Below are 25,079 nucleotides of genomic sequence, written 5' to 3'. Positions count from 1 at the left end.
GCATGGGGCTCCGCTATGCAGGGGATACCCCTGCATGGCAGGGCACTCCTTGTGCACATCAGCATGGGCCAGCTCATCACATGGGCCAGGAGGCCCTGGGTTTGTACCTTGGACCTCCCATATAGTAGGCAGATGCTCTATCAGTTGAGCCAAATCCGCTTTCCCCTATTTTCTCTTAAGCATATTTTCTGACCACTACTGCCCTGACATTGAGAAAAAGTTTGATATTGATACAGCTAATGCCTGAAGTCCCCTTTGTCCAATTTTAAAGTTCCTATTTATGCTGTGTTAGAGTTCCCATTCATATTAGCAATTAATTTCAGTGAAGGGAAAATCACCTCTACATTGCCACATCTCTTCATTTTCCTATTACCATCTACTTTTTCACAATCTTCCATGACATTCAAGGACAGGGACCACGCCCTCTTGCCAGAGCCCAGCACAGTGTCTAGGAAAGAGTGGGGTAAGGAAATGAAGGAGAATGATGATAACACAAACATACATGCAGGGCTCATTCCCTTGTCCCAGGGACCTGAAAAAATAATGATAATAAAAATAAAAAATAATCAGGAAATTCATGCAAAAGCATGTTTGTGGGAAAGGAAGGACTATTTTATTACATAAAGATAAATGTTTATCAGTATGTACATGAGGTACTGTAATGAATGATTTTATTTTGCCAAGACGGGATTGTCATGATTGGCAAGTTCAGACATAATCTGCCTGCCAAATTCTTACCAAGCTAACCCTCATCATTCAATCTACTCACATGAAGTCTTCCTGAAGCACTATAGTATTGGGTGTATTAGAAGGTGCTGGCAGGGAAACATTGGGAGAAAAGTAATTGAGAGTAAAGAAAAAAGAGATCTAGCAAAGTGAGTGTGAAAATTATAGTCATTTTGATACATAATTGTGCATATTAAAATAATTACTTTTTCTCCAATGTTTGCTAAGTTCCCTAACATTTTAAATCTAATATTTCCATAATATTTGCCCCTCCATAGACAGCAAGAAGTCATGAAACAAGATTTGAGTTGTTTATATTAGTAGGCACAATTTATTTTATAATCAACACAAGAAACTCTGAAACACAGTACTATCTTCAGAAATCACAATCTAGCTCTATTTAATTATTGCATACTCTAAAAACTGATGCTAGGCCATTCTCTAAATAATAGCTGTATATGAATTTCTGGACAGGAAAAGTCACATGAAAAGCTTACAGAAAGATAATAGTCTTCCATATGGGAATATGGCACACAAATTAGTTTTACAATTATTATATGTATAACAATTATTTAATTAAAAATCTCATGAATCATTTTTCAATAAACATTCTGGGACAACCCAGATTATGCCTTCATTTCTTCTGAAACTAAGATACTGCAGTTTCAAGTTCAGACTGCTCAGAATAATTTCTCTATAAAACTACCATCAGCTAAACTGTTACAGATGCTTTACTATATAGCTTTTCTTCATCACATTGCACTCTAATAAGTAGAACTCTGTAACTGCAAATGCTATTTATATGTACTTTATTCACATATAAGTTATGATTCTTTTAACTACCCATCTTTGTAACTAAACATTTTCCTTTCCTGAAAATCTCCTCTCTCCTGTACTTGCTCTGCTTGCCCCTTTACTCCCTAGAGCCGCTATTTCTTAAAGGGATTTATTTTCCCTTGAGAACAATTGCTGCAAAGCAGATCTTGGAAAGGAATAGAAATGTTTTCTCCTGTATTTTGAAAAAAATATTTTTCCATAGGAATATACGTCCAATTATGGAACATAAATTAGGGCACAGCCAACAGAGCTTTGCTTGAAAGCGTCTATCTACAAAATGTGGAATTCTGCCATGGTGCTGTACAGATGTCACGAGGCAATGAGGACCTGGTCACATGAGCTTTCCAGCTACCTGCCCAGGGTGAGGGTCATCCAGGCTGGCACTCGTGAAGGTCTTTACTCCTCAGATGCTTGTGGCCCTGCAGAAGCGTCCTGTAAGCTTTCCAACCCATCCTCACTCTGAAGAGACTCTTTCTCCTCTTCCACAGAATCTTTAAGATTGGAATCCTTTTGAGATGTGCCCATTTCAGCATCTGGCTGCTCTTCATTAAGACAGTTAGAATTGACATCAAGTTTGCCATCTAATAAAAAGGAAAAAAAAAGGTTATTTTGTTCCCAAAATGTGCCAAACATTCTTCTAAGTGCTTTACATGTATTAACTCTTAATTCTCATAACCATATGTGGTAAACACATTATCTCTCCTTCACAAATGGAGCAAGTGAGAACAAAGGGATTTTGTCACTTGCTCAAAATTGCACACTAGTAAGCAGCAGAACCAGGATATGAATTCAGGCCTCTGGCTCCAAAGCCAGGCCTCTTAATCCTGACTTTGTGTGGGATCTGACATAATCTGTTCCCATAAAGCTTTGCCTTTAATTAGCTTGATGTCCTTTGGTAGGTAATTACCTCATCTCTCCACAGCAGGTTGTTTCCTTACCAATAAAATAAGGATAATAAAGCCTGTGCTAAGGTGTTTAAAACACTTAGAATAGTGACTATATCCTGTGATACGTGGCTGATGCTTACCAACTGGGAGCTCCTGTTCTACTGACAATTCTATTCTCTTACAATGGCTTGTTTGGTACACGAACAGCTTATTCTGTCCTCAGCACAAAGGATAAAAGTTTTGGTCCAGAAAATGGGAGAAGCCATGTTACTGAGAAAGCCTAATGTATTCTCTTCATGTTAAATGGTTTAATTTTATGAAGCTTCCAATTCCACAATACAACAAAGTAGTAAGGGGAAGCACAGTCCCTTGAGGGGTGGAGGTAAGATGCATAGTGTCAGAATCACCTGGACAACTTTTTAAAACTACGTACACTCCCCCCAGAAGATGTGATATAGTCTCTGGGAAGGAGGGCTGGGCTGAGGGAGGAAGGCTCTCTTCCTCCCAAATGAGAGAATCTGCTGAAGCAACTCCCTGTTTCTGATGAAAATGAGTCATATATCTTAAAAGGGATAAAAAGAAAAATAATATGAAACTCACTGCTTTGACCCTTGGAGAAATTTAATCTGAAAATTAGATCTGCAATGTAATCTATAATTTTTAAATTTACTCTAATTTGATCTGTAGTTTTGAAATTTAATTAAGAAATTTAAGGTCTTCCCACCTGAAAATCTTTTGGTTATGACCAGAGAAATTTAATTATTTTCTTATCCAAAGGCCTTAAAATCCTTCATGAGCAGAATACTCATTGGAGTCCCATGTCCCAGGGCAATCTTGTGGACCAGACTGTAGAATGTGGAACAAACACATGCCTTGGAATCTTATGTCTCCTGGTTTTCCAGGGAGGTCCAGGCTAAACACACCCTATGCATCATCTCAATGCCTCCAAACAGGTCTCACTGAGTTTCAGTGTGACCGTAATGTTGGTTATCACCAAGTTTCCTTACTCTTCAGAGAAGAATCAGTTCCTGTGTGCTGCGTGTTAATCTCATCTATCATGCCCCCCCGCCTGCTGAGAAGGAGCATGAACTCAGTTTTAATGTACGTACTCTTCTCCTCTTGACTCTTTGCTTTGGCAGCCTCCAACTGTTGCTTCTCATAAATGTCCTTTAGAGTCTTACAGATTTTTTTATGTGCAAACCAGTGTGTTTTTTGGCAGGTTTGATCACAGTATATTACCTGAAAGCAATTGTAGGTTTATTTTCATTACAAGAGCTGTGATTTCATGATTTCCACCTATGACATTAAGCCAAGAATTATGCTCTAAAAATGTCTTCCCTGCTTTATTTTAAAACCATGATATGCAGATGAATACTGATTTTTATATATTTTTATATATTTTATATATTTTTAGTTTATACTTTAAAACAATAATGGAGATACAAGTAGCAGTGTACCAACATTCTTCTAACAGTTTATTAAGAACTTCTTATATGCCAGAACACAATGGCAAAGAAGATATAGTTGTCCCAGAGAAAGAGTAGGTTGAGAAAGAGTAGGATGGGCCATTATGGAGGCAGGTGAGCACCTAAGCTATAATATATTACAGGATGGAGAAGTAATGGGAGCAGAGAAGAAGCTGTGACTTACTGGCTAGGGGGAGTCAGGGTAGACAGGGAAATGAGAAAGAAGCATTCCAAATAGAGAGAATACCTTATTAAAAATAAAAATAAGGAGTGGGGCAGTGAATGATATGTTTAAGGACAACAAGAAATTTGATGTCAATAGGGCTTAGATCTTTGTAAGTGAGAGCAGTAAAAGGGTGGGAATAAACATTATTAAACATTTATTATATGCCAAGCACTTTAGGAGGCCCTTGAATGTAAGTGGTGTAGTAGATTTTATTATTTTCCTCAATTCTTCACTCTTCTCTCTAGTCACATCCTGAAGGCGGGGGGGTGGGGGTGGGGAGCCAGAGGTGGAGATTTAACCACATGACCTGTTTTGGCAAAAAAGTGACTCAGCATGACGATTTTGAGGCTTCTCTTCAAGAGGCATCCTATGTTTCTGCCTCTGCCATCACCATGAGGACATGTTCAGCCTAGCCTGCTGCCCCAAGGAGGTCAAGAGGAATGTGGAGCAGAGCCGCTCTAGCCGAGCCCAGCCAGCTGTAAATGTGGCAGAAATAATAAATGACTGCTGTTTAAGCACTGAATTCTGGAGTGTATTTTTAATGCAATCGTTAAATGATATAGATGGTCTCATTAAATTCTCACATATCTAGACCCATTTCACTCACAAAGAAAACAGAAGTTCAGAGGCATAAATAAAAGAGATGGAGCTATAAAAGCAGGTTACAGAATATTGTGATAGGTTTCGTATAAAATGCTGAGGAGTTTCAACCTTAAAATCAATAGGAAATTATCATAACTTATGGGGCAAAATGAATGTGTAGATGTATGCAATATGTGGATGTGAAAAGAACAAGATCAGATACATGAAGATAGTTCTGGCAGAGGTGGAAAGGATAGTCCATAGAAAGTAAAGACTGGTTATAGTCAGAGGGAAGGTGTAGTTTTAAAAGGAAGAGTTGAAGAGAATTCAATTAAAGTCAACATCAGAAAAGCTACAATTGTATATTTATAAATTGTTTTATTTTATTCTGAGTTTCCATATCCTAAACAGTATAAATGTTCCTGTACTTTATAATGGTTCTTATTTTCCTATATTCACTTACTCATATTCTTTCTCTCTCTAAGGTGATCAGCTTAGAAACTGAGGCCATCTGGAAGTTTGTCAGAAGGCTGATAGGGTACAGAGCTACATCTATCCCAGAATACTCTATGAGTATTAATATTAGATGTAATACTTTATAGCAAATGTATTAGGATGTATTAAAAAACTAATGTATTAGACAACTCAACTACGACATTCATAGACCATTAAAACCCAATATCAACTTGGATGAAAATCAAAACTAGATACCCATGAACATAACAGAACTTCATTCTTACCATTTTGCATACCGAGCATCTTTTACTTGCTCCCTTTTCTCCACAGGTTGTGCAAAATTCAACATCCACAAAACCCACCTGACCTGTGATGGCCTGGGTAAGTACGGAGAATGCAGTGGGATCAGAACCCTGGAGAGGATATGGAGAGGAGAGGAAGAACTCTAAAACCACCATTGAAAGACTACAGAGACGTCACCCCATGAGAAAGGCTGTCCAGAATTAAGAGACACAAGTGAAGAAGAAATCATTAAAGCTGGACATCACGGTTTTATCTAGGACAAAATTACTAACCCCTACCCTTTTGAGTATACCTCTCTCTACACAAGAGAATACAGTGGGGAAGTAAGTCATATGGATCTCAATAATTTAAGGGGAAAAATTGGCTCTCCTTTAAAAGAAGAGCATTTTTCACTTAGGATTACTCAATGAGCCCACCATGATTTCAAATAGAGGAAAATGAACTTAGAGTGGAATTTTCTTCTGATAATTGGCATGAAGACAATTTACATATTCTGTAGGACAAATGATAAGGACAAAACACCAATTTTCAAGTAATCTAGTTCTTAAGAGTTAGTGTAATTTAAAGTATTTTAAAAGTTAGATATTTTGAAAACAATTTCCTTGATGTGAGCCTGCAATTTAAATAGTTAAATTATCACTTTTATCACAAGAATTTTCCAAGTTCTTTCTGAGACACACATACAAATTCACTGGGGTATTAAGAAAAGCCCAAAGTATGAAAATTATTTTTATAAGACTATTCAAAATTAGAATGGGCTGCTGTGATGGTTAGGTTAATGTGTCAACTCAGTCAGGTAATTGTGCCCAGTTGTTTGGTCAAGCAAGCACTGGGCTAACTGTAATACGAGGGCATTTATGGACTTTAGTCACCATTGACTTTACTGCAGTGGTAAATCATAGATAGCTAGTTATAATTACATTAATCAGGGAGATTGCCATCAGCAATGAGTGATGCTTTATCCTATCAGTTGAATGCCTTAAAAGGGGAAGTGATTCCAGCATTGAAAGAATTTCCCAGCTCGTCTTTGGACAGCCAGCATCTCCCAGAACTCACTGACAACTTTTATTGGACTTTCATTGGAGTCCCTGGTTGCAGCCTGCCTGCAGAACCTGGACTTGTGCATCCCCACAGTAACACGAGAGACTCTTATAGAATCACATGCTATTGACAGATATCTCTTGTTGATTCTGTTTCCCTGGAGAACCCTGACTAATACAGCTGCTTAAGAGGATTTATGGAAGATTAATATCTATCTAGGATGATGATATTAAGACCTATTTATAGAAAGCAAAAATAATTATGCAATGTCTAGTTATCTTAACTATTCCTAACAGTTCATGATTCTAAGTTTTCAAAATTTTTCCATTTATTCCCACTCACAATTTTGCCACTTTTCCTAATATGAATCTCTATTTGCTGTTTGTTTATGAGAATTGTTTCTGAGAACAGTTGTCTTCATATAATTTTATCAACTTAACATAACATATTTAAAAATATCACCGGAGAACAATGTTCCACACTCTTTTGTATACATAAGGTAACCAAACAAATTATTCAAATGATTTAAGAAGTATATTAAGTTTAGCACCCATTTCGAAGCCATCATTCTACTCTGAATACAAATAATAATGATCAGGTCTGCTTTCTTGTTAAAGTGCTAAGAAATTTCTTTTAGAATGAAGATAGTGTAATGGTGGGGAAATTTATGTGAAATGAAATCTTAGATATTAGATATTTAAGTTAATAATTTCATCAGAAAGGAAAATCTATTCCATTGTGCTCAAATGCCAGTGTGCATCAGAGAAGTTGTTAAAATTTCAGGTTCCTGGCACCATCCCATACCTTCTCCAAATTGGAATGTCTAAGGATATGGTCTAGGTAACTGCATTATTACAAATATTCCCAAATAATTCTGAAATATACTAAGATTTGAGAATTACTGATAATTAATATTATACTAAATATCTATAAATCACTTTTAATTCTTTTGACTCAAGTTGAAAACTGGATCAGATAGCAACAATCAGGTTGACAAATCAACAAAACAACGGACTTTACAATTATTTTTTTTTTTACAAAGTGCTCGAGACTTGTTCAAAAATCTCCCCCAAAATGGGACCTCCGAAGGAGTTAGGCCAAATGCTAACATTCTTATACATGTAACTGAAAGTAATTTCACACAAGTAACTGAAGGGATATTTTGCTGGGAGCCTGATAGTGTGAATTAACGCTTCAGAAAAATCCAACAATGGTACAGCTGAGTAAGTATACAGAACCTTTCTTCCTCTCTTGCCACAGTTGTGTGACAAAAACTCTTCCTTATCATATAAAATCTTTCCATCTATTTTGTTAAATAAGAATCTCTTCAGGCACCAGAGTTGCTCTCATGGAAAGATATTCAGTGTAAAAACAAACCAGATGTTTTGTTCAATGGTTATAAAATCAGAGACATTAGCTCACCTTTCCCAAATTAAAATAGACTCTGTCAATTGATAAAGCAAAACAGCTTTGCTGGACTAGGTAGAGGGAATCAAAACCTCTGCAGGAGGACCCTGGCATCAGCATTGTTATAAATTGCTATAGGGAATTCTCACAATAGCCAGGCCCAAGAATTACTTGTTATGGGAAAAGGTTCGCATCACTGTAGAGGTTATGAACATGCAGTGCAACAAAACTCACTGGCAGTAAACAGTGCCGATCTGGGGCACTCACAGCTACAAGCATTCTAGATATAGAAGCATTTCTAAAGCATTGAATATATAGCTAAGAACAAAAAATTTTAAAAAGAGCCTAAAGAATGTACACAAATAAACTACTAGAGCTAATAGATTCCGCAAATATGCAATATGCAAAAACCAGTTGTTTTTCTATACACCAGCAATGAACAATCTGAAGTGGAAATTTTAAAAAAACAATTTCAATTATAACAGCACCTACAAGAATAAAATACCCAGAGAAAATTTCAACTAAGGATGTGAAAGATTTGTAGAATGAAAACTACACACCAACACTGCTAGAAGAAATTAGAGAAGAGTTAGATAAATGGCAGGATATCTGTATTCATGAATTGAAGGACTTCACATTGTTAAGATGTCAACATTACTCAACACCATCTACGAATGTGATGCAATCCCTATCAAAATACCAGCAGACTTTTTTGTAGAAATGGGAAAGCTGATCCTCACCTCAGATTCAAATGGAATCACAAGGGGTCCTGAATAACCAAAACAATTTTGAAAAAGAAGAACAAAGTTGGAGATTGCACATCTCCTGACTTCAAATCTTACTACCATAAGGATATGCCATAAGGACAGACACAGAGACCAGTGGAATAGACCTGAACATCCTGAAATAAACCTACACATTTATGACCAATTGATTTCCAACAAGGGAGCCAAGACCATTCAATGAGGGAAAGAACAGTCTCTTCAACAAATAGTGCTAAGAAAACTGGATATTCACATGCAGTAAAATGAAGATGAACACCTAGTTCCTACCTAACTCAAAATGGATCTTAAATATAAGAGTTAAAACTATAAAACTTTCGGAAGAAAACAGGGAAAAATCTTTGTGACTCTGGGCTTGGCAATAATTTCTTAGATATGACACCAAAAGCACCAAAATAAACTAAAAAATGAATTGGACTTCATTGAAATTAAAAATTTTTGTGCATCAAAGTACACTATCAAGAAAGTGAGGGGTGGCATGGGTGGGGTTGGGGTATATGGGGACCTCATATATTTTGAATGTAACATTCAAAATAAAGCAGAAAAAAAAAAAAGAAATGGAAGAAGATGGTAAAAAAAAAAAAAAAAGAAAAAGTGAGAGAAGCGGACTTGGCCCAATGGCCAGGGCATCCGCCTATCACATGAGAGGTCTGCAGTTCTAACCCCGGGCCTCCTTGACCCATGTGGAGCTGGCCCATGCGCAGTGCTGATGCGCGCAAGGAGTGCTGTGCCACGCAGTGGTGTCCTCCACATAGGGGAGCCCCATGTGCAAGGAGTGCACCCTGAAAGAAGAGCCGCCCAGCGTGAAAGTGCAGCCTGCCCAAGAATGACACAACAAGATGATGCAACAAAAAGAAACACAGATTCCCGGTGCCACTGATAAGGCTAGAAGCAGTACAGAAGAACACACACCAAATGGACACAGAGAGCAGACAACTGGGGAGGGGGAAGGGGAGAGAAATAAATTAAAAAATTAAATAAATCTTAAAAAAAAAAACAAAAGTGAAAAGACAATTCACAGAATGGGAAAAAATAGTAATAAATTGTATATCTTATAAGGGTTTAATAGCTAGAATATATACAGAAATTCTACTACTCAACAACAAAAACACAAACATCCCAATCAAAAGACAGGCAAAGGGGGAAGCAGATGTGGCTCAAACTGTTGAGTGCCCGCCTACCACTTGTGAAGTCCCAGGTTTGGTTTTCAGTGTCTCCTAAAGAAGATGAGCAAGACAGCGAGCTGACATGATGGGCTGGCATGGTGAGCTGACACAAGATGATGCAACAAAGAGACACAACAAGGAAATACAATGAGAGACACAAAAGTGGGGAGCAGAGGTGGCTCAAGCAATTGGGCACCTCCCTCCCACATGGGAGGTCCTGGGTTCAGTTCCCAGTGCCTCCTAAAAAGATGAGCACATAACAAATGGACACAGAGAGGAGGCAGTGGGCACAAACAATGAGGTGGGGGGGGGAGAGAAATAAAATAAATCTTTAAAAAAAAATAGGGAAAGGATTTGAATAGACATTTTTCCAAAGATACATAAATAACCAATAAACACACACAAGTTCTCAATATCATTAGTCATTAGGGAAATGAAAATGAAAACCACAATGAATTACCACTTTACACTGACTAGGATGGCTATTAATACTATTTTTTTCCCCTTTAAAAATTACTTTTTATTAAAGCAGTTGTAGCTTTTTTAAAATTTATTTTTGTCTTTTTTTTTAAAAGATAAATAGATCACATAAAATGTTACATTAAAAAATATAAGACGTTCCCATATACCCCACTCCCCACTCCCACCCGCACACCTCCCACATCAATATTCCCTTTCATTAGAAAGGCATATTCCTTGCATTTGGCGAATACATCCTGGAGCACTACCACACCTCATGCACTATAGTTTACATTGTAGTTCACACTCTCCCTGAGTCCATCCAGTGGGTTATGGCAGGATTACTTTTTAAAAAGAAAATAACAGTATTGGTGAGGATGCAGAGAAAATGGAACCCTATACATTGTTGGTAGAAGTATACAATCATATGGCAATTGCGGAAATCAGTTAGGTGATTCCTCAGAAAGCTAAGTATGGACTTACCATATGACCTAGCAATCCCACTTCTAGGTATATACCCCAAAGAATAAAAAGCAGTGATTCAAAGAGATATTTGTACACCAATGTTGATAGCATTACACACAACAGCCAAAAGGTAGAAGCAACCGAAGTGTCCATCAGCCAATGAACAGATAAACAAAATGTGGTAAACACATACAATGGAATATTATTCAGTCACAAGAAGGAAGTTCTGATACATGCTATAACATGGATGAATCTTGAAGCCATCATGTTGGGAGCAATAAACTAGACGTAAGAGGAGAAATAATGTATGATTTCACTTATATGATATAACTAGAATGCACAAAATTATAAAGACAGGTTGCCAGGGTCAGGGGTCAGGGTGGCAATGGGGAGTTAATGCTTAATGTGTGTGGCGTTTCTATTTTGGTTAAGTATGGTGGTGATGGTAGACAACATTGTGAAGGTAATACCACTGAACCCACTAAATTATATACCTGAAAGTGGTTAAAATGGGAAATTTTATGTCGTATATCTGTTATCACAATTTTAAAAAATTCACAAATAAAGTTCACACTATAATCATCTACATGCTGACACAGAGAAATATTTTTTTATTAAACTACCAGCTATAAAAATGTAAGAAAAGCCTGACCAGAGTGGAAAAGGATAAAGACAAACAGGTCTTTTTTTTTTTGTTTTTGCTTTAGGAGGTGCTGGGGATTGAACCCAGGACCTCATACATGGGAAGCAGGCACTCAAACCACTGAGCTACACGTGCTCCCCAAAATCAAGTTTGATAGGCAAACCTATCTCCAACCTTTATTCCTGGAAATTTTCTAAAATAAAAATAAATACTAAAGAGAACTTGCTTTTAATTTTACAGATATGCAGTTAATTAGGTCTTACTGATAGAGCTGACTTAGTTAAGAGGAGCCTTACAATTTCAACAGGAGCAATGCTTCGCACCAGCTGTTGGAGAAGTGTAGCTTCACAGTAAGGAAATTTTCTGATACTTTCTCGAATGATCTTTTCTTGGTATATCGGAAAGCCATCAGTAGCTCGGCCTTTTAACAAGCTGAAAGATATTTTTTTAAAAGTAATTGGAGTTGAATCACTATGCATTTCCTCCCAGTCGAACCTATGAACCTTTAGTAAAATTTTTTTTCTACTTGAGATTTTCATTCTCTCCAAATCATGATGACTGACTCAATTCTAAGTAACTGTTGTTCTACCTGTCTATTAGGCTAGACCTTAATGGTTTAGGGGCCCTGAGCTGTACAGGAAGAGATGACCCCACTATAAAATATTAATACACACAACAGTGCTATTGGATTAACTAGTTACTTACTACAAGGCCAATTATTTGCACAAAGAATGAAAACTCTCATTGACTCACACCCTACTGACTTAGTTCCCTATTCTTAGTAAAACAAAGGGAGAACTTAATCCTTGATGGTCAGAGAACAAGGATAACACACAAGATTTCCAAAGTGCAGTACCAGAGATGCACTGGGTAGCATTCTGACTCCAGAGCAGCAATATAAAATATAACAGACAATTCTCAAATTTGGAGTTTGGCTGCTTTCTAGCTGGATGATCTTAAAACATGTTAGCTAACCACTCCAAGCCGCAGATTCCTTATCTAGAAATTAGGGATAACAACACATATACATCACAGCATCATTGTAAGGAGAATAGAACTAAATAATCTAAGGACAAAATTGCCCCTGAAGTACAAGTTCTCAAATACTAAATATATTCCAACAATATAACTGCTGTTAAAAAGACCAATTTTTAAATCCATGAAGAGGCTTCACATGAAACATTATCCACTTGAACTTATTTTATACGTGACATGGTAACAACAGTACCTTTTGATAAAAGTGTCCAGTTTATTCTCTCCATCTTTTAAGAAGTTAATGCATTTCTGAAAGATACAGCTGATATAATGCATTTTCATAGCCAATACTTCATTCATGTCTCTTTGCTTCATACATTTCTCACAAATCAAATCCATCACCTTGTAGCATTTATTCAGGGCTGCTTCTTCTGCCAGCAGAGGATTCTCACTTACAAGCATCACAATCTAAAAAAACTCACAGTGAGCTCTGAAATAACATGAGAGACTCTTCCACGTACAAATTAGGTAGCCAGGTTTGAGTTGATTTCAAAAGATTACCAAAAAATAAAAATCTTTCTTAGGGTTATCTATTTACTATGTTTACTCAAATTGGCATGCAAATTGCCACCAACCAAAGCTATACTATAAATATACAGTGGACCCTGACAATGTGGATTCTCTTGAACTGTGTACTTTGAAGTTACAATGTGGTCGGCCAAAACCAGGGTGTTGCTATGCCACTCAAGGTACATGGCTTTATCGTCTCTTTTGAAGATAAACATGGCATAATTGTGCACCCTTAATCTAGAAGCAAATCATTAAATGATCATTACTTTTAGCTGACATTGCATAGCTCTAAGATTTCATGTTTGGGAGAACTACAATTCTCATTGTTGGGAAATGATACTTTTAGAAAACTATATTTTTTCCTCTGGAAATTTTCCTAAGTACTTTTCCAAACATCTCAGGTAATAAGAATAAGTCAAGGAGGTAGGATATCATAAATAGCTTTAGATGGGAAACATATGGGATAATTTAGAGAATTATCAAATCCTGGGTATTATGAGCCCCACCACTTGCCATATGTATAGAGATTAAGCTCAAATTTAGTGTAATGTGGAGTATTTTTTAATTGGCCTTGTTCTTGCATAGATCACTTGAAGTAGGTCTGTATGCGACAGCCATAAAAACCCATGGTGGTAAAGCAGCAATGGAAAGGGGTATAATATGGGCATTGCTATATGCCCAGAGCAGGGAGTCAGTACTTGTGCACTGATGGGTTACAGCTAAATATCAGTTCTAGGTATTGTACATGTTAGGGAAAACAGCTGCAAATTCCATGAATTTGATTCTTTTCCTCAGGCATGAAGAAAAGATCATTTGTTAGCTTAAGTAATCCCCCATGCCTAGCCTGCTACTTGGAAATTTAACAGAGACTGAATGTTCCTATGAAAGTAAAAATGAGTTGTCATTTATTTTTAATACTATAAGGTTTATACATAATCTAGTGTTTTACTTAAAATTTAGCACTGAATGAGTCTTAAGTAAAATCAGAATCTTAATAAATTTGCTGATAACTTTCTCTAACATAACATATCAAAAATTAACCTGTGGTAGAGAAAAACTGCAGTCATTTGAAACTGTTTGCTCATTATTTTAATACATGACATTTAGAAACAAATTATAGGATTTTAAATATACAAGTGAGAATTGTTTTTTTTTAATCTCAAAGAGAACCCCAACTGATAATTTTTTATCTGTAGACATTAGGCCTTATTTATTTTGTAGTATACAGCAATGTACATCAAGAAAAATAATCACAGCTATACTATAAGATTAGTGAAACATTTGTTGCTGTGCATGCAAGAGTAATATTTGAACTAGTTTTCCTTTAATCTCAACGCTATTATGAGGTAATATATAATAAAGGAAATCCTTATTATTAATAACTGAGGAAGAGCAAATATATTCCTGTCAGCATAAAAACCAGATGGATCTTACCTCCCAAAGGACTGCTACTCTAGATTATGTTTATGCAATGGCATTTTTAATTCTTTTTGTTTTAAATTCCATTTTATTTGTATTTGTAAATTAATAAATCACAATTCTGGACTTGAAAATCATGTTAATGAAGACAGGATAACCCTGGCACACATTGTCTTCTGTCTACCCACAGGCCCTGTTCAGCTCTGTTGTCATTTTTTCTGATTCTGTTATGCACCTTCATATCCTTTGTATTGTAGGCATCAGCACAATTCCCCAAGCCCCTTTTGAAAGCAAACAACACATTCTTATTGCTATAGCAGCCACTTAACTTAGATGCAGAAGTAGCTGTGTTAGATGCACTGCTATAAGGTTAGTTGGGTATCTGGAAGGATTTCTGTGCTTATTTTAAAAGGTCTTTGAGTATCCATATAATGGCTATTGGTCATTTTTTATAATATCCCATATGAAGAACCATACTAACTTGAAAAGGTATAAAGTAATGAAAATGGGCCACCACAAAAGCAACAAGGGAGCTTTGATCCAAACTATGGATAAAAAAGATAGGTTTTCAAGTGAATAGATCATCTACACCTACAAAAAAGCAAGAGGTCTGGTCTGAGAGAAGGTATTATATTCAAAGACTATCTTGTTTATTAGACTAAATGTCCTAAAAAACATTATGCAGGCTATTTCAGATTGTATATGTTTACAATTTATTGCAAGTACAAATATGCCCTTACTCCAATTTACTCAAAATATATGCCTTTAAATACAAAAATTCTCAGGACATTTTATCCTGAGAGAATGGGTTCCATGTAAAAAATGTAAAAAGTATTCCACAGACTTTATTGCAACTGAAGAGGGTGGAAACAGAGATATAAAAGACAGTGAATCAGAAAAGCACTGAGAACTTCTTCACATCAGTCTAAGCCACAATATCCTGCAAAGCTCAGCCAGAGGGGGAAAAACAAGGGGCCTTGTAAAACCACACCCGCTCTCTCTGAACCCTAGGAAAGCAGGTTTCCCAGTCCCAGCCGGCCCCACCCCTAAGGGGAGCAAGTCACTGTCACTCCTGGGAGCACTCTCTTTCCTCACCTGTGCTGAGAGGACAGCCCCACCCACACAGAATTCTCAAGGTTAAATTCCCATGGAAAAACTGCATATAATTCCTCTCTAGAAATACCAACCTGTGATTTACAGCTTAATTCCATTTTTGTGTTCTGAGGACCACAAATGATGCCTCTAACAGTTCTTCCAGAATGTGAAAAAAAACATTGAGTATTGCAAAATAAAAAGAGGGAGAGTAGCATCCATTTTTCTTAGAGAGAAGACACCTGCTCGTTTTATCATCCTTCTTATGAGAACTACCCACTTATTTTAATGGAGCTCAGTATATTCCACAGATTCTTCTTTATTAATTGTCTTACTCACCAAACAGCTCTGGATTACAATCATATCTAAAGTCTATGAAAGAAGACTTATCATAGGCATGGAAATTTGTGAAAGGACAGCATCACTGTAGCATATATGGCATTTTCTGTGATCATTCATGGAAGATATTTTGCTCATTTGGACTGATGTGATGTCTTTTTAAAAAATCAATCACTTCGTATGTTAGGAAAAAAACTGGCTGTATATAAAATATGAAGAAAATTGCAGTGAAAATATTTCAGAATATTCTTGAAGTTTCCCCAGTTAAATCATGTGAACTTATGTACCGGTCTACAAAGTTTGAAAATCTGTTCAACCTTGACAAATTGCCAGAAGAACTTTATTACTTAAAGGCATCAAGTGGCTGTCTGCATTAAAAACGTATTGGTGACTATGGTTCAGCATATTCCATAGGATAATTATTGCAGTAGATCCTGTTGGTGCCCCACCCAGATCCTCTTGACCAGACCCATGCATCACCCCTCAGCTGCTGTGTTTGCTGCTCAGGGGTCAGAGCTGCCTCCTTCTCCAGAGAGCTGCCCATGTCCAAAGAGAGCCAACCTGTCTTGGCACTGTCTGGGAGACTGGCCTTTCTCTCTGGGAACAATGCCAGCCAAGGATTGACTGACACACAGCCTGGCTCCCTTGCCTCTCCAAAGCCGTTTACACTCCACAACTCCCCATGGGATAAGGTGGAATGTGGGCTTCAGGTGAACCAACCTCATTGCCCAGCTTTTCATCCTAGTCAAGTATGTTTCTCTCACTTGCTCCCAGGTTTTGACTGAGAGCACACCTTCAATAAATTAATTGAACAAGTGAGTCCATTGCAACTCTACATCTTCAAAACCCAATCAATGACAATTAAAGATCCTGTAAAATATTAGCAATTTAAACTTTGAACCAATCTTCAGATGAAAAGCAAATACAATAAACACCACGCTACCTTGACAGGATGAAGATTTGTGATGGTGATAATTTTGTGCAGTGGGCCTGCCAACTTTGGGGGCAGTTTTGGCTCTTTATCCAGTCCCTGAAGTTTAGTGTAATAATCCAGTCTCTCTCGAGGAAAGAAATTGTTGATTACAGTCACACAATCATGTTGACCTTTTAAGAGAGAAACAGAAAATCTGCTACTGTATTATTAAAAATAAGACATTCTTTTAGATTTGTATCAATTATGTTGCTCTGCTTACTTGTGAGGGAAGCATGCATCTGTCTTTATTTCTTAGAAAAGGAGAGTAGAGGAGGAGGAGGAGGAGGGGTAAAGTGTTTTGGAGAATATTAATGAGCATGCAGTAAAATAATTTCACTTTAAAGATACAGAATTTGCAATACATGTGAAGACTATGTGATTTACAAAAAAAGCAGAGTTAAATTTATAATTGGCTTTAAATATTTTATGAAAGTTGCTTGTAATTGTAAGGTCTCATCTGTCACCCTTACACAAATGATGGTCATGCTTCCCTAATCATATGTAGTTTTATTTACAAAAAAATTTAATTTTTTTCTATAAATGTTTTTATTATCATTATTATTGTTGTTATCATCATCATTATTATTAAACTAATCTCTAACACCACCACCACCCATCCACCCCCTGCAAACAGAGAAAAGCTTAGCCTCTTTTTGTAATGAATTAGAGAACCTCTTTTTGTAATGAATTAGAGAAAAAGCCTTTGCTCCCCTAAGTTTGAATCTACATTATGGCTTCTCACAGATCTCATGACCCTTAATCCTAAAATTATGTCAAGTACAGGATTAACATGCAAGAATTATTGTACACACAGAAAGAAATGTTTGTGGTTGATGATGATGAAAATGAAACAGCTGAATATTAATACTAAGAAAGAACTCCACTGCTATAGATATAATTAATAACAGTATCTGCTACCATTAACTTATTGCTACATGTAAAGTTCTTTGAGTCTATTTCATTTAATCCTATGGATAACCATGTAATCATTCAGTGAGGAAACTGAAGGCCAGAATCATCAAGTAACTTGCTATTAAGTGGCACAGACAAAATTCCAACCATGATTGCTGACTCCAGAATTCATGTTCTTAATACTGGATTAAACTACTTCTCTTAGGGAAATAAAATATACTTGTTCAAAACATTTAACTGCACCTAAAATGGCCCCACCATTCTTCATGTATCACAAAGTGGAAATTCAAAATAGCTTGTTCATTTTCTGCAAAGTGTTGTAATTATTTCACTAAGTTAGACAGAACCTAGAGGACTGTAAACATTATGATTTAAAAAAAATAAATATGATAGTATTTGCAGTGTGAAAAGCAAAGTGGTACTTTTTTCCAGAAAGAAAATTTGGGGTATATCCTAATGTAAAAATATGGTAAGAACTCACCCACAAAGGCTGCCATCTGAGCTGCTGTTCTTCCTACAGAGTTAACAACATCTGTCTCAGCACCAGCTTCCAACATTACCCATGTGATGTCTTTATTACCTGGAGTTAAAAAGGAACATATTTGGTACCATTAAGGAATATACACCACACCTCCTTCCAAATGATCTGTAGCCCTTTTTTCTATTTAGCTTTAGGTTTCCATCTAGGAGATAATTTATTTTTTCCAAAACACTTCTCAGGACTAAAGAATAAAATCTATAGAACCTGTATAGAAATTAGCTTTATATTCTAGAAAATACATTGGGAACAACAAAAATGGAATGGAATTGAATGCCATTTTTTTTAAGAAAATGAAATACCTTTATTTTTCCTAATGATGATGCTTAGCACAAAATCAAAACAAACAAAAAATAACAAAAATAAAGAACAGATGAAATGAATGTTAAGTCCCCCTAGTATTGACGAACCCCCCCCCCATTCCTCATACCTATAGGCCCTGAAATGCCTATTATTAACAGTTGGGGATCAATCTTTGAAGATTTTGTGGTCTGTCTAAATATCAATAATTGTTCTATTCACACTCTTCATCAATGAAATTATGACAAATATTTTTATATTATAAAATACACTCAGTGAATAGTATTTTCCATTCATCTTTGCAACTTTAAAATATGATTTCCTTGGAAATAGTTCCTGGAAAATATTTGCTGAATCAAAGATTATGCATATTTTAAATATATTTTGCAAAATGTCTCCCATCAAAGTTGCATTGATGTGCACTCCCCAAAATAGGGCAAAGAAGCTCCTGTGCCAATACTGGGTTTTATCATGCTTTTAAACCTTCACTAATATGATAAGTGAAAAATGATCACTTACTGTTCTAATTTGCATTTGTTGATTATTAGTAATATATTTCATGTTTATCAGCCAGTTGTATTACTTTTGTCAACAATTTGTTTACGTTCTGCTGCCCAACTTTCTCTTGCAGTATTTGTATTTTTCCAATTGACTGATAAGAACTCTTCATGTAGAAAGATACAAATTCTTTAAGATATGCCATAATTATTTCCTTCAGTTTTTCATTTGTATAAAATTTTGTGTGATAAAACAAACAGATTAATGTTGTCCTTTTTGGATTCTATACTTTATTTCATACTTAGAAAACCTTTCTCATCCCAGGATTATAAAAATATAGATTGCTATGAGAGTATTATATCTTTATTTAGTTATAACCGCATTTAATTTTAGATACTATATCAAAATCATCTGTATTCAGTATATCATAAGCAATGTGAATAGCACCATATTTGTTAAGTACATGTCCCAGAGGCTTAAATCATTGGTCTGTTCATATGCCAGTTGAGCCCTGAATCTCAGCAGAGTTGCAACACCTACTTTTCAGTTCATTGGACTTATCCAGGACAACATCAACAAAAGGATGATGATGGACAATGCTTATCCCAAAACACAAGAGTGTCTACAACTGCAAGCAAGACAGTTCCATCCATCTGCCCTATGGGATCTGGGACTATATTTTGTATTATAGTTTATACTTTGCCCCACACAATTTTATGTTTTGATCAAATTTATAATGGCCTATACTGCAGTTACTATGTCATGTAGGACAATTCCAATGTCCCAAAAATGCCCCCATATTGCATCTATCTCCCCTCTCCCTCTCCTCAGACCTCCAGTGGCTACTGCCTTCACATTAATAATACAAATTCTTCCACTGCTAGAATAATAACTATAATAGACTAATAGAATAAACATTTACTTTAGACCATTGTTCATTCCTCAATCTCGAGGATTTAGGAATGGTGATGCCCACTCTGTTTCTCTGTTGCTATTATGAACTAAATATATTGAGTAAACTCATGGAGTTAACTAGGATATAGGTCACCAAAAAATAGGAAATTAGAGAATGGAAAGCTGAGGGTTAATTTGTGCAGAATTGGTAGAAAGGTTTTGTAAATCTTTGGAAATGAATAGAAATGGTGAATGCACATCATGGTGTTTGTAACTGGCAGTACTTTTATGTGTGTATGACAGTGGCTGAAAGGGAAAGACTAAGGATATGTATATTAATAGAAGGAAAGCTAAAAACTGTAACATGGACTGTATAAGATAGTAAAATCTCAGGTAAAATATGAATACAAGTAATATTGCATATATATAACGGTTTTACAAAATATAAATACAAATAGACGAGAATCAGAAACAGAATGATAGCTATGTACAACAGGTACACAGAGAAATTGAGAGATGAGTTTTTATGTTTGTTTATGTTTATTATTATCATTGAAATAATGAAAATGCTCTAATAATGATTGAAGCGATGAATGCATAACTATGTGATTAAACCAAATACCATTGATTGTACACTTTGGATAAACTGTGTGCTTTATTAATGTGTATCAATAAAATTGATTTGTTAAAAAAACATTTTTTACAAAATATTAACACAAACTAAAGAGACAGAATAACAGCTATGTACAGCAGATGAAGCATAGAGAAATTGAGAGGTGATGAGATTTTTTATTATTATTATTGGAATAATGATAATGCTCTAATAATGATTGTAGTGATAAATGCACAACTATGTGATTATACCAAATAACAATGATTGTACACTTTGGATGGATTGTATGCTTTATTAATATGTATCAATAGAAATGATTTGTTTAAAAAATAAAGATATATAGATAGAAATAAAGGAACTAAAATAAAAGAAAAATAGATCTGAATTCAACCCTATATAAAACCTATTGTCAAAACAAATTATCAATTGAGAAACAAGTTACCAAATAAACTACATATTTCACATTATAGCTTTCCAAAAGACAATTCCGATTACCTTTCTCATAAAACATGATCTTAAAATGCATAGAATAAAAAATGCATTTAATTTAAAATAAATATGTACTTACAACAAGTTTTTATAGGTAACTAAGAGTAAATAGAATAAGTGCTAAAACATCACCAGAAAGTGCAGCAAACATGAGGGCTGTGTATCCATGTTCATGTTGATGACAATTTACATCAGCTCCGTGTCGCAAGAGTAGTTTACACATATCAACTTTTCCTTTATAGGCAGCATGCATTAGTGGGGTCATTCCATTCTATAACAGAAAGGAAAAAAATTATGAATTTTACATATTTACCTGTTCCCCTATCAATGAATAAGTCCTGCAATTCAATTAAAAATATAAAAAGAAAGGGAAGCAGATGTGGCTCAAGCAATTGAGCTCCTGCCTACCACAAGAGGTCCTGGGTTTGGTTCCTAGTACCTCTTGGAGAAGACTAGCAAGACTGTTGATACAGGATGATGCAACAAGAAGACACAAAGAGGAAAGATGATGAGACACAACAGATCAGGGAGCTGAGGTGGCTCGAGCAATTCAGAGTCTCTCTCCCACATGGTAGGTCCCAGATTTAGTACGTGGTACCTCCTAAGAGAAGATGAACAGACACAGCACACACAAATGGACACAGAGGGCAGAAAGCGAGCACAAACAACGAGGAGGGGGATAAATAAATCTTAAAAAATTAATATAATAAAATCATCTTTATAATCTGTAAAGCATTTTTATGATTCACTTACATGTTCCATTAACTACTGAGAAAAAAAGATAGTTTTATCACCTGAGATTTTTACAGATTAGTAAACTGATTCTAAGAAGTCTTGATCAATCTCAAATGCTAGCACATGGCTATCAGGGACCAGAACACATATTTTCTAGGGTTCTCCTCTCTACAGATCATACTTAGCTCCTGGGACAAAAAATGAACAAATACAAAAGAAAAAAAAATCTAAGAAAAAATCTTTAAACAAAGAAGTAACTGTAAGGATGGCATATCCATAATATGAAATATATATCATGAAGCTATTACATGAATGAATTCATTTGTATTTATTAAACTGGAGGAATTTCGACGAATTACTGACAATGAGGGAAAAAAGTGCAGGAAATATATATTACAGTGGTCTAGTTATTTTTTAAAACAATAATCCCCAAACTTGTGTGTGGGCATATAAATACAAGTGTGTACACATGGAGAAAGGGTTGATAGTTGCGGCAGTATGAGATTATTTTATGGACCCCAAAAAGAGATCATGTTTGTATACTAATCTATTCCTCTGGGTGTGAGACCCTTTGCTTGTATTAAATTCACTTGAGGGGCCTTTGGTTAGATTACTTGGTAAGATTGCTGTAGGGCTTTTTACTGGACTACATCAGTGAAGTGTGACTCAAAAACTGAGTCCCCGACCCCTTGCTGGGTCTGATATAAAGGGACACTCACTCAGACAGGCACAGGATGACACAGCTCTGCCATTTTTTATCCTATCATGTGACAGAAGAGGTTCAAATAGCTGCCGCCCTGGAGAAGAGATGAGCCATTTGCCTGATAGCTTACTGCTGAAATTGGGAAAAGAGCACAACAGCAGAGACTGATATAGGTGGCCTGGAAATAAACAAGCCCTGCGCCAGGAGAGAGAGGACTACAGGATCACTTAATATGAAGTCCTAAGAGGAAAGGGTGAGCCCAGAGGAGAAGGCTGAAACCTGGGCAGAGATCAGCAGCCATCTTGCTTCATCACAAGGCAATATACCACGATCAATAGTAGCTGACCAGTGAGAAAGCATCTCTGAAAGTGCCTTGGTTTGAACTTTTTAAAAAGATTTATTTATTTATTTTATTTCTTTCCCCTCCCCCCACCAGTTGTCTGCTCTCTGTGTCTATTTGCTGTGTGTTCTTCTGTGACTCTTTTAGCCTTATCAGCAACACCGGGAATCTGTGTTTCTTTTTGTTGCGTCATCTTGTTGTGTCAGCTCTCCGTGTGTGTGGCACCATTACTGGGCAGGCTGCACTTTCTTTCGTGCTGTGCCGTCTCCTTACGGGGCGCACTCCTTGCGTGTGGGGCTCCCCTACGCGGGGGACACCCCTGCGTGGCACGGCACTCCCTGTGCGCATCAGCACTGCACATGGGCCAGCTCCACACGGGTCAAGGAGGCCTGGGGTTTGAACCGCAGACCTCCCATGTGGTAGACGGATGCCCTATCAATTGGGCCAAGCCTGCTTCCCTGGTGTTTGAACTTTACCTGGCCTTGAAACTGTAAGGTTTTACAAGTAAATTACCTTTATAAAGGCCAGCAGATTTCTGGTACTTTGCATTGAGAGCCCTTTGGCAGACTAAAACACAGTAGTATTTACACCAGTCTATTAATATTGTTTCATCTTCATGTTTTGTACATTTCCAATGAAACAGCCAACCTTATATGTAGTAGATATCTAACAGTATTTGACAGATGAATGAATTTATTCCCTGTAAGCAAATTTTCTCAGTAACCTGGCTAAACTCTGTAAGTGGTAGAATGACAAACTTGTTCTGGATGAACATATAATACCTTACTTCAGTAAAGCTTAGAATGCTGAACATAATTTGAATTGTCGAGGACTCCATGCTATTACTATGAACATAAGCAATCAGTATTCTCTGAGGGTTGCTCACATCAGGATTATGGGGAGCTGAGGACCTTTCAGGCTGTTGTACAAGAGGTCACATAGTGGGAGTAGTCAAAATTTCTTGGGAGTAGTAATAGAAAAATGATAAGGCAATTATAACTTTGAGACTCCTTTAATTGGGTGTTTCTATAGAGCTGTGTTATTCATAAATTAGGGTTTGGTTTAGAGATTATTAGTATAACATGTGCATAAATGCTAGAAAATAAGTCATTGTTAAATTTTATATATTATCTATTCTGATAGATAATAAAACACTTTATTAAGCTTTTTTACTTTACCTCATCTAAACAGTTGACACGAACATTCTTGCTGGCTAAAAGTGTTCCGGCTTCTTGGACAGTACCTTCAAAAAAAAAAAAACAGACGTAAAGTAGGGTCATTTATCATTAGAATAGAAAAAGTCTAAAGTGCCAGAAATAAACTTGAAAGGTTTTAGTCAGGTTAGGTTGCTAAGAAACAAAATATCCAATCATACACTCTATTCTACAAAGTAATTACCCAGAAGGACAGATTTACAGACATCAAAACAGCTCCATCTTGTTTTTACTTCCACTGACCTTAGAGCATATTAAATTTCTCATGTTTTATTTGGGTAGTAATACAATAACCACAAAGCATAAGACTCTTATACTGAAACAAATCTTAAAGAGCATTTAGTCCAATCAACCATGAAAAGCTAAAATTCAATTCCAGTCAATGCAATAACTTGAGTTCAAAATATGGTCAGTGTTTATATAATTTGTCACCACTAGGCCTTGTGAACTGATGGCATGTTTATAATAGAATGCTTGGTTTGCAAGTGCTTAGCTTAAAATATACCTTTAAAATGTTGATACTATATGGTCACTATTCAGACTATCACAATGAGAATCATGTAATGTAAATCTGAAGGTCAGTCCTCATCAAATTTGGACATAAGCTATAATTGAGCCACAACTGTCAGGTTTTTCAAGTCTTCCAAAGGCATAATGAGAGAAACAAGTAGTTGCACGAGAGAGTATTGCTATTATTTATTTTTTTATTTTTTTTTTTTATTTTTTTTATTGACTTTGTAATAATATTACATTAAAAATATATATGAGAGTATTGCTATTATAATCACTAATAAGAGCCAGCCAAACATTCTGCCAAAATAATTTCTGGTTCGACTGGGAAGAGAACAATGAAATTACATGTTCTGATGAGATATCTTTTCACCAAACGGACATAAGAGAACAGGAGCATCCCTTAACTAGGAGGTACTTTTTCTCTTCTTTGAATTTAGAATTATGGTTCAAGATTGTGATAAATTCTCAGGTTTTCCAGAGTTCAAAATGGGATGGAGAATACAGATAAGCATACCC

The 25,079-nt window shown here is 36.1% G+C and overlaps 1 protein-coding gene and 1 non-coding gene across 2 annotated transcripts in view; both read right to left on the bottom strand.

The window, feature by feature from the left end:
- Nucleotides 1–1,023: 1,023 nt before the first annotated feature.
- Nucleotides 1,024–25,079, bottom strand: part of ANKMY2 (ankyrin repeat and MYND domain containing 2) — a 31,983-nt gene continuing 7,927 nt past the window's right edge. The window contains exons 2-10 of the mRNA XM_058296916.1: nt 24,015–24,079; nt 21,191–21,329; nt 18,208–18,306; nt 16,785–16,945; nt 12,675–12,889; nt 11,743–11,878; nt 5,465–5,593; nt 3,560–3,689; nt 1,024–2,144 (exon numbers count right to left, since the gene is read on the bottom strand). Coding sequence (XP_058152899.1) covers nt 1,960–2,144; nt 3,560–3,689; nt 5,465–5,593; nt 11,743–11,878; nt 12,675–12,889; nt 16,785–16,945; nt 18,208–18,306; nt 21,191–21,329; nt 24,015–24,079 — 1,259 coding nt within the window. The 3' untranslated portion in view covers nt 1,024–1,959. The remainder of the gene's footprint in view (nt 2,145–3,559; nt 3,690–5,464; nt 5,594–11,742; nt 11,879–12,674; nt 12,890–16,784; nt 16,946–18,207; nt 18,307–21,190; nt 21,330–24,014; nt 24,080–25,079) is intronic.
- TRNAG-CCC (transfer RNA glycine (anticodon CCC)) lies at nt 11,509–11,584 on the bottom strand. The gene has a single exon. It is a non-coding gene; the product is annotated as a tRNA-Gly (tRNA).

The sequence above is a fragment of the Dasypus novemcinctus genome, chromosome 5 (genome assembly GCF_030445035.2).
Source record: "Dasypus novemcinctus isolate mDasNov1 chromosome 5, mDasNov1.1.hap2, whole genome shotgun sequence".
Classification (NCBI taxonomy): domain Eukaryota; kingdom Metazoa; phylum Chordata; class Mammalia; order Cingulata; family Dasypodidae; genus Dasypus; species Dasypus novemcinctus.
This window is presented reverse-complemented; position numbering and strand designations above follow the sequence as displayed.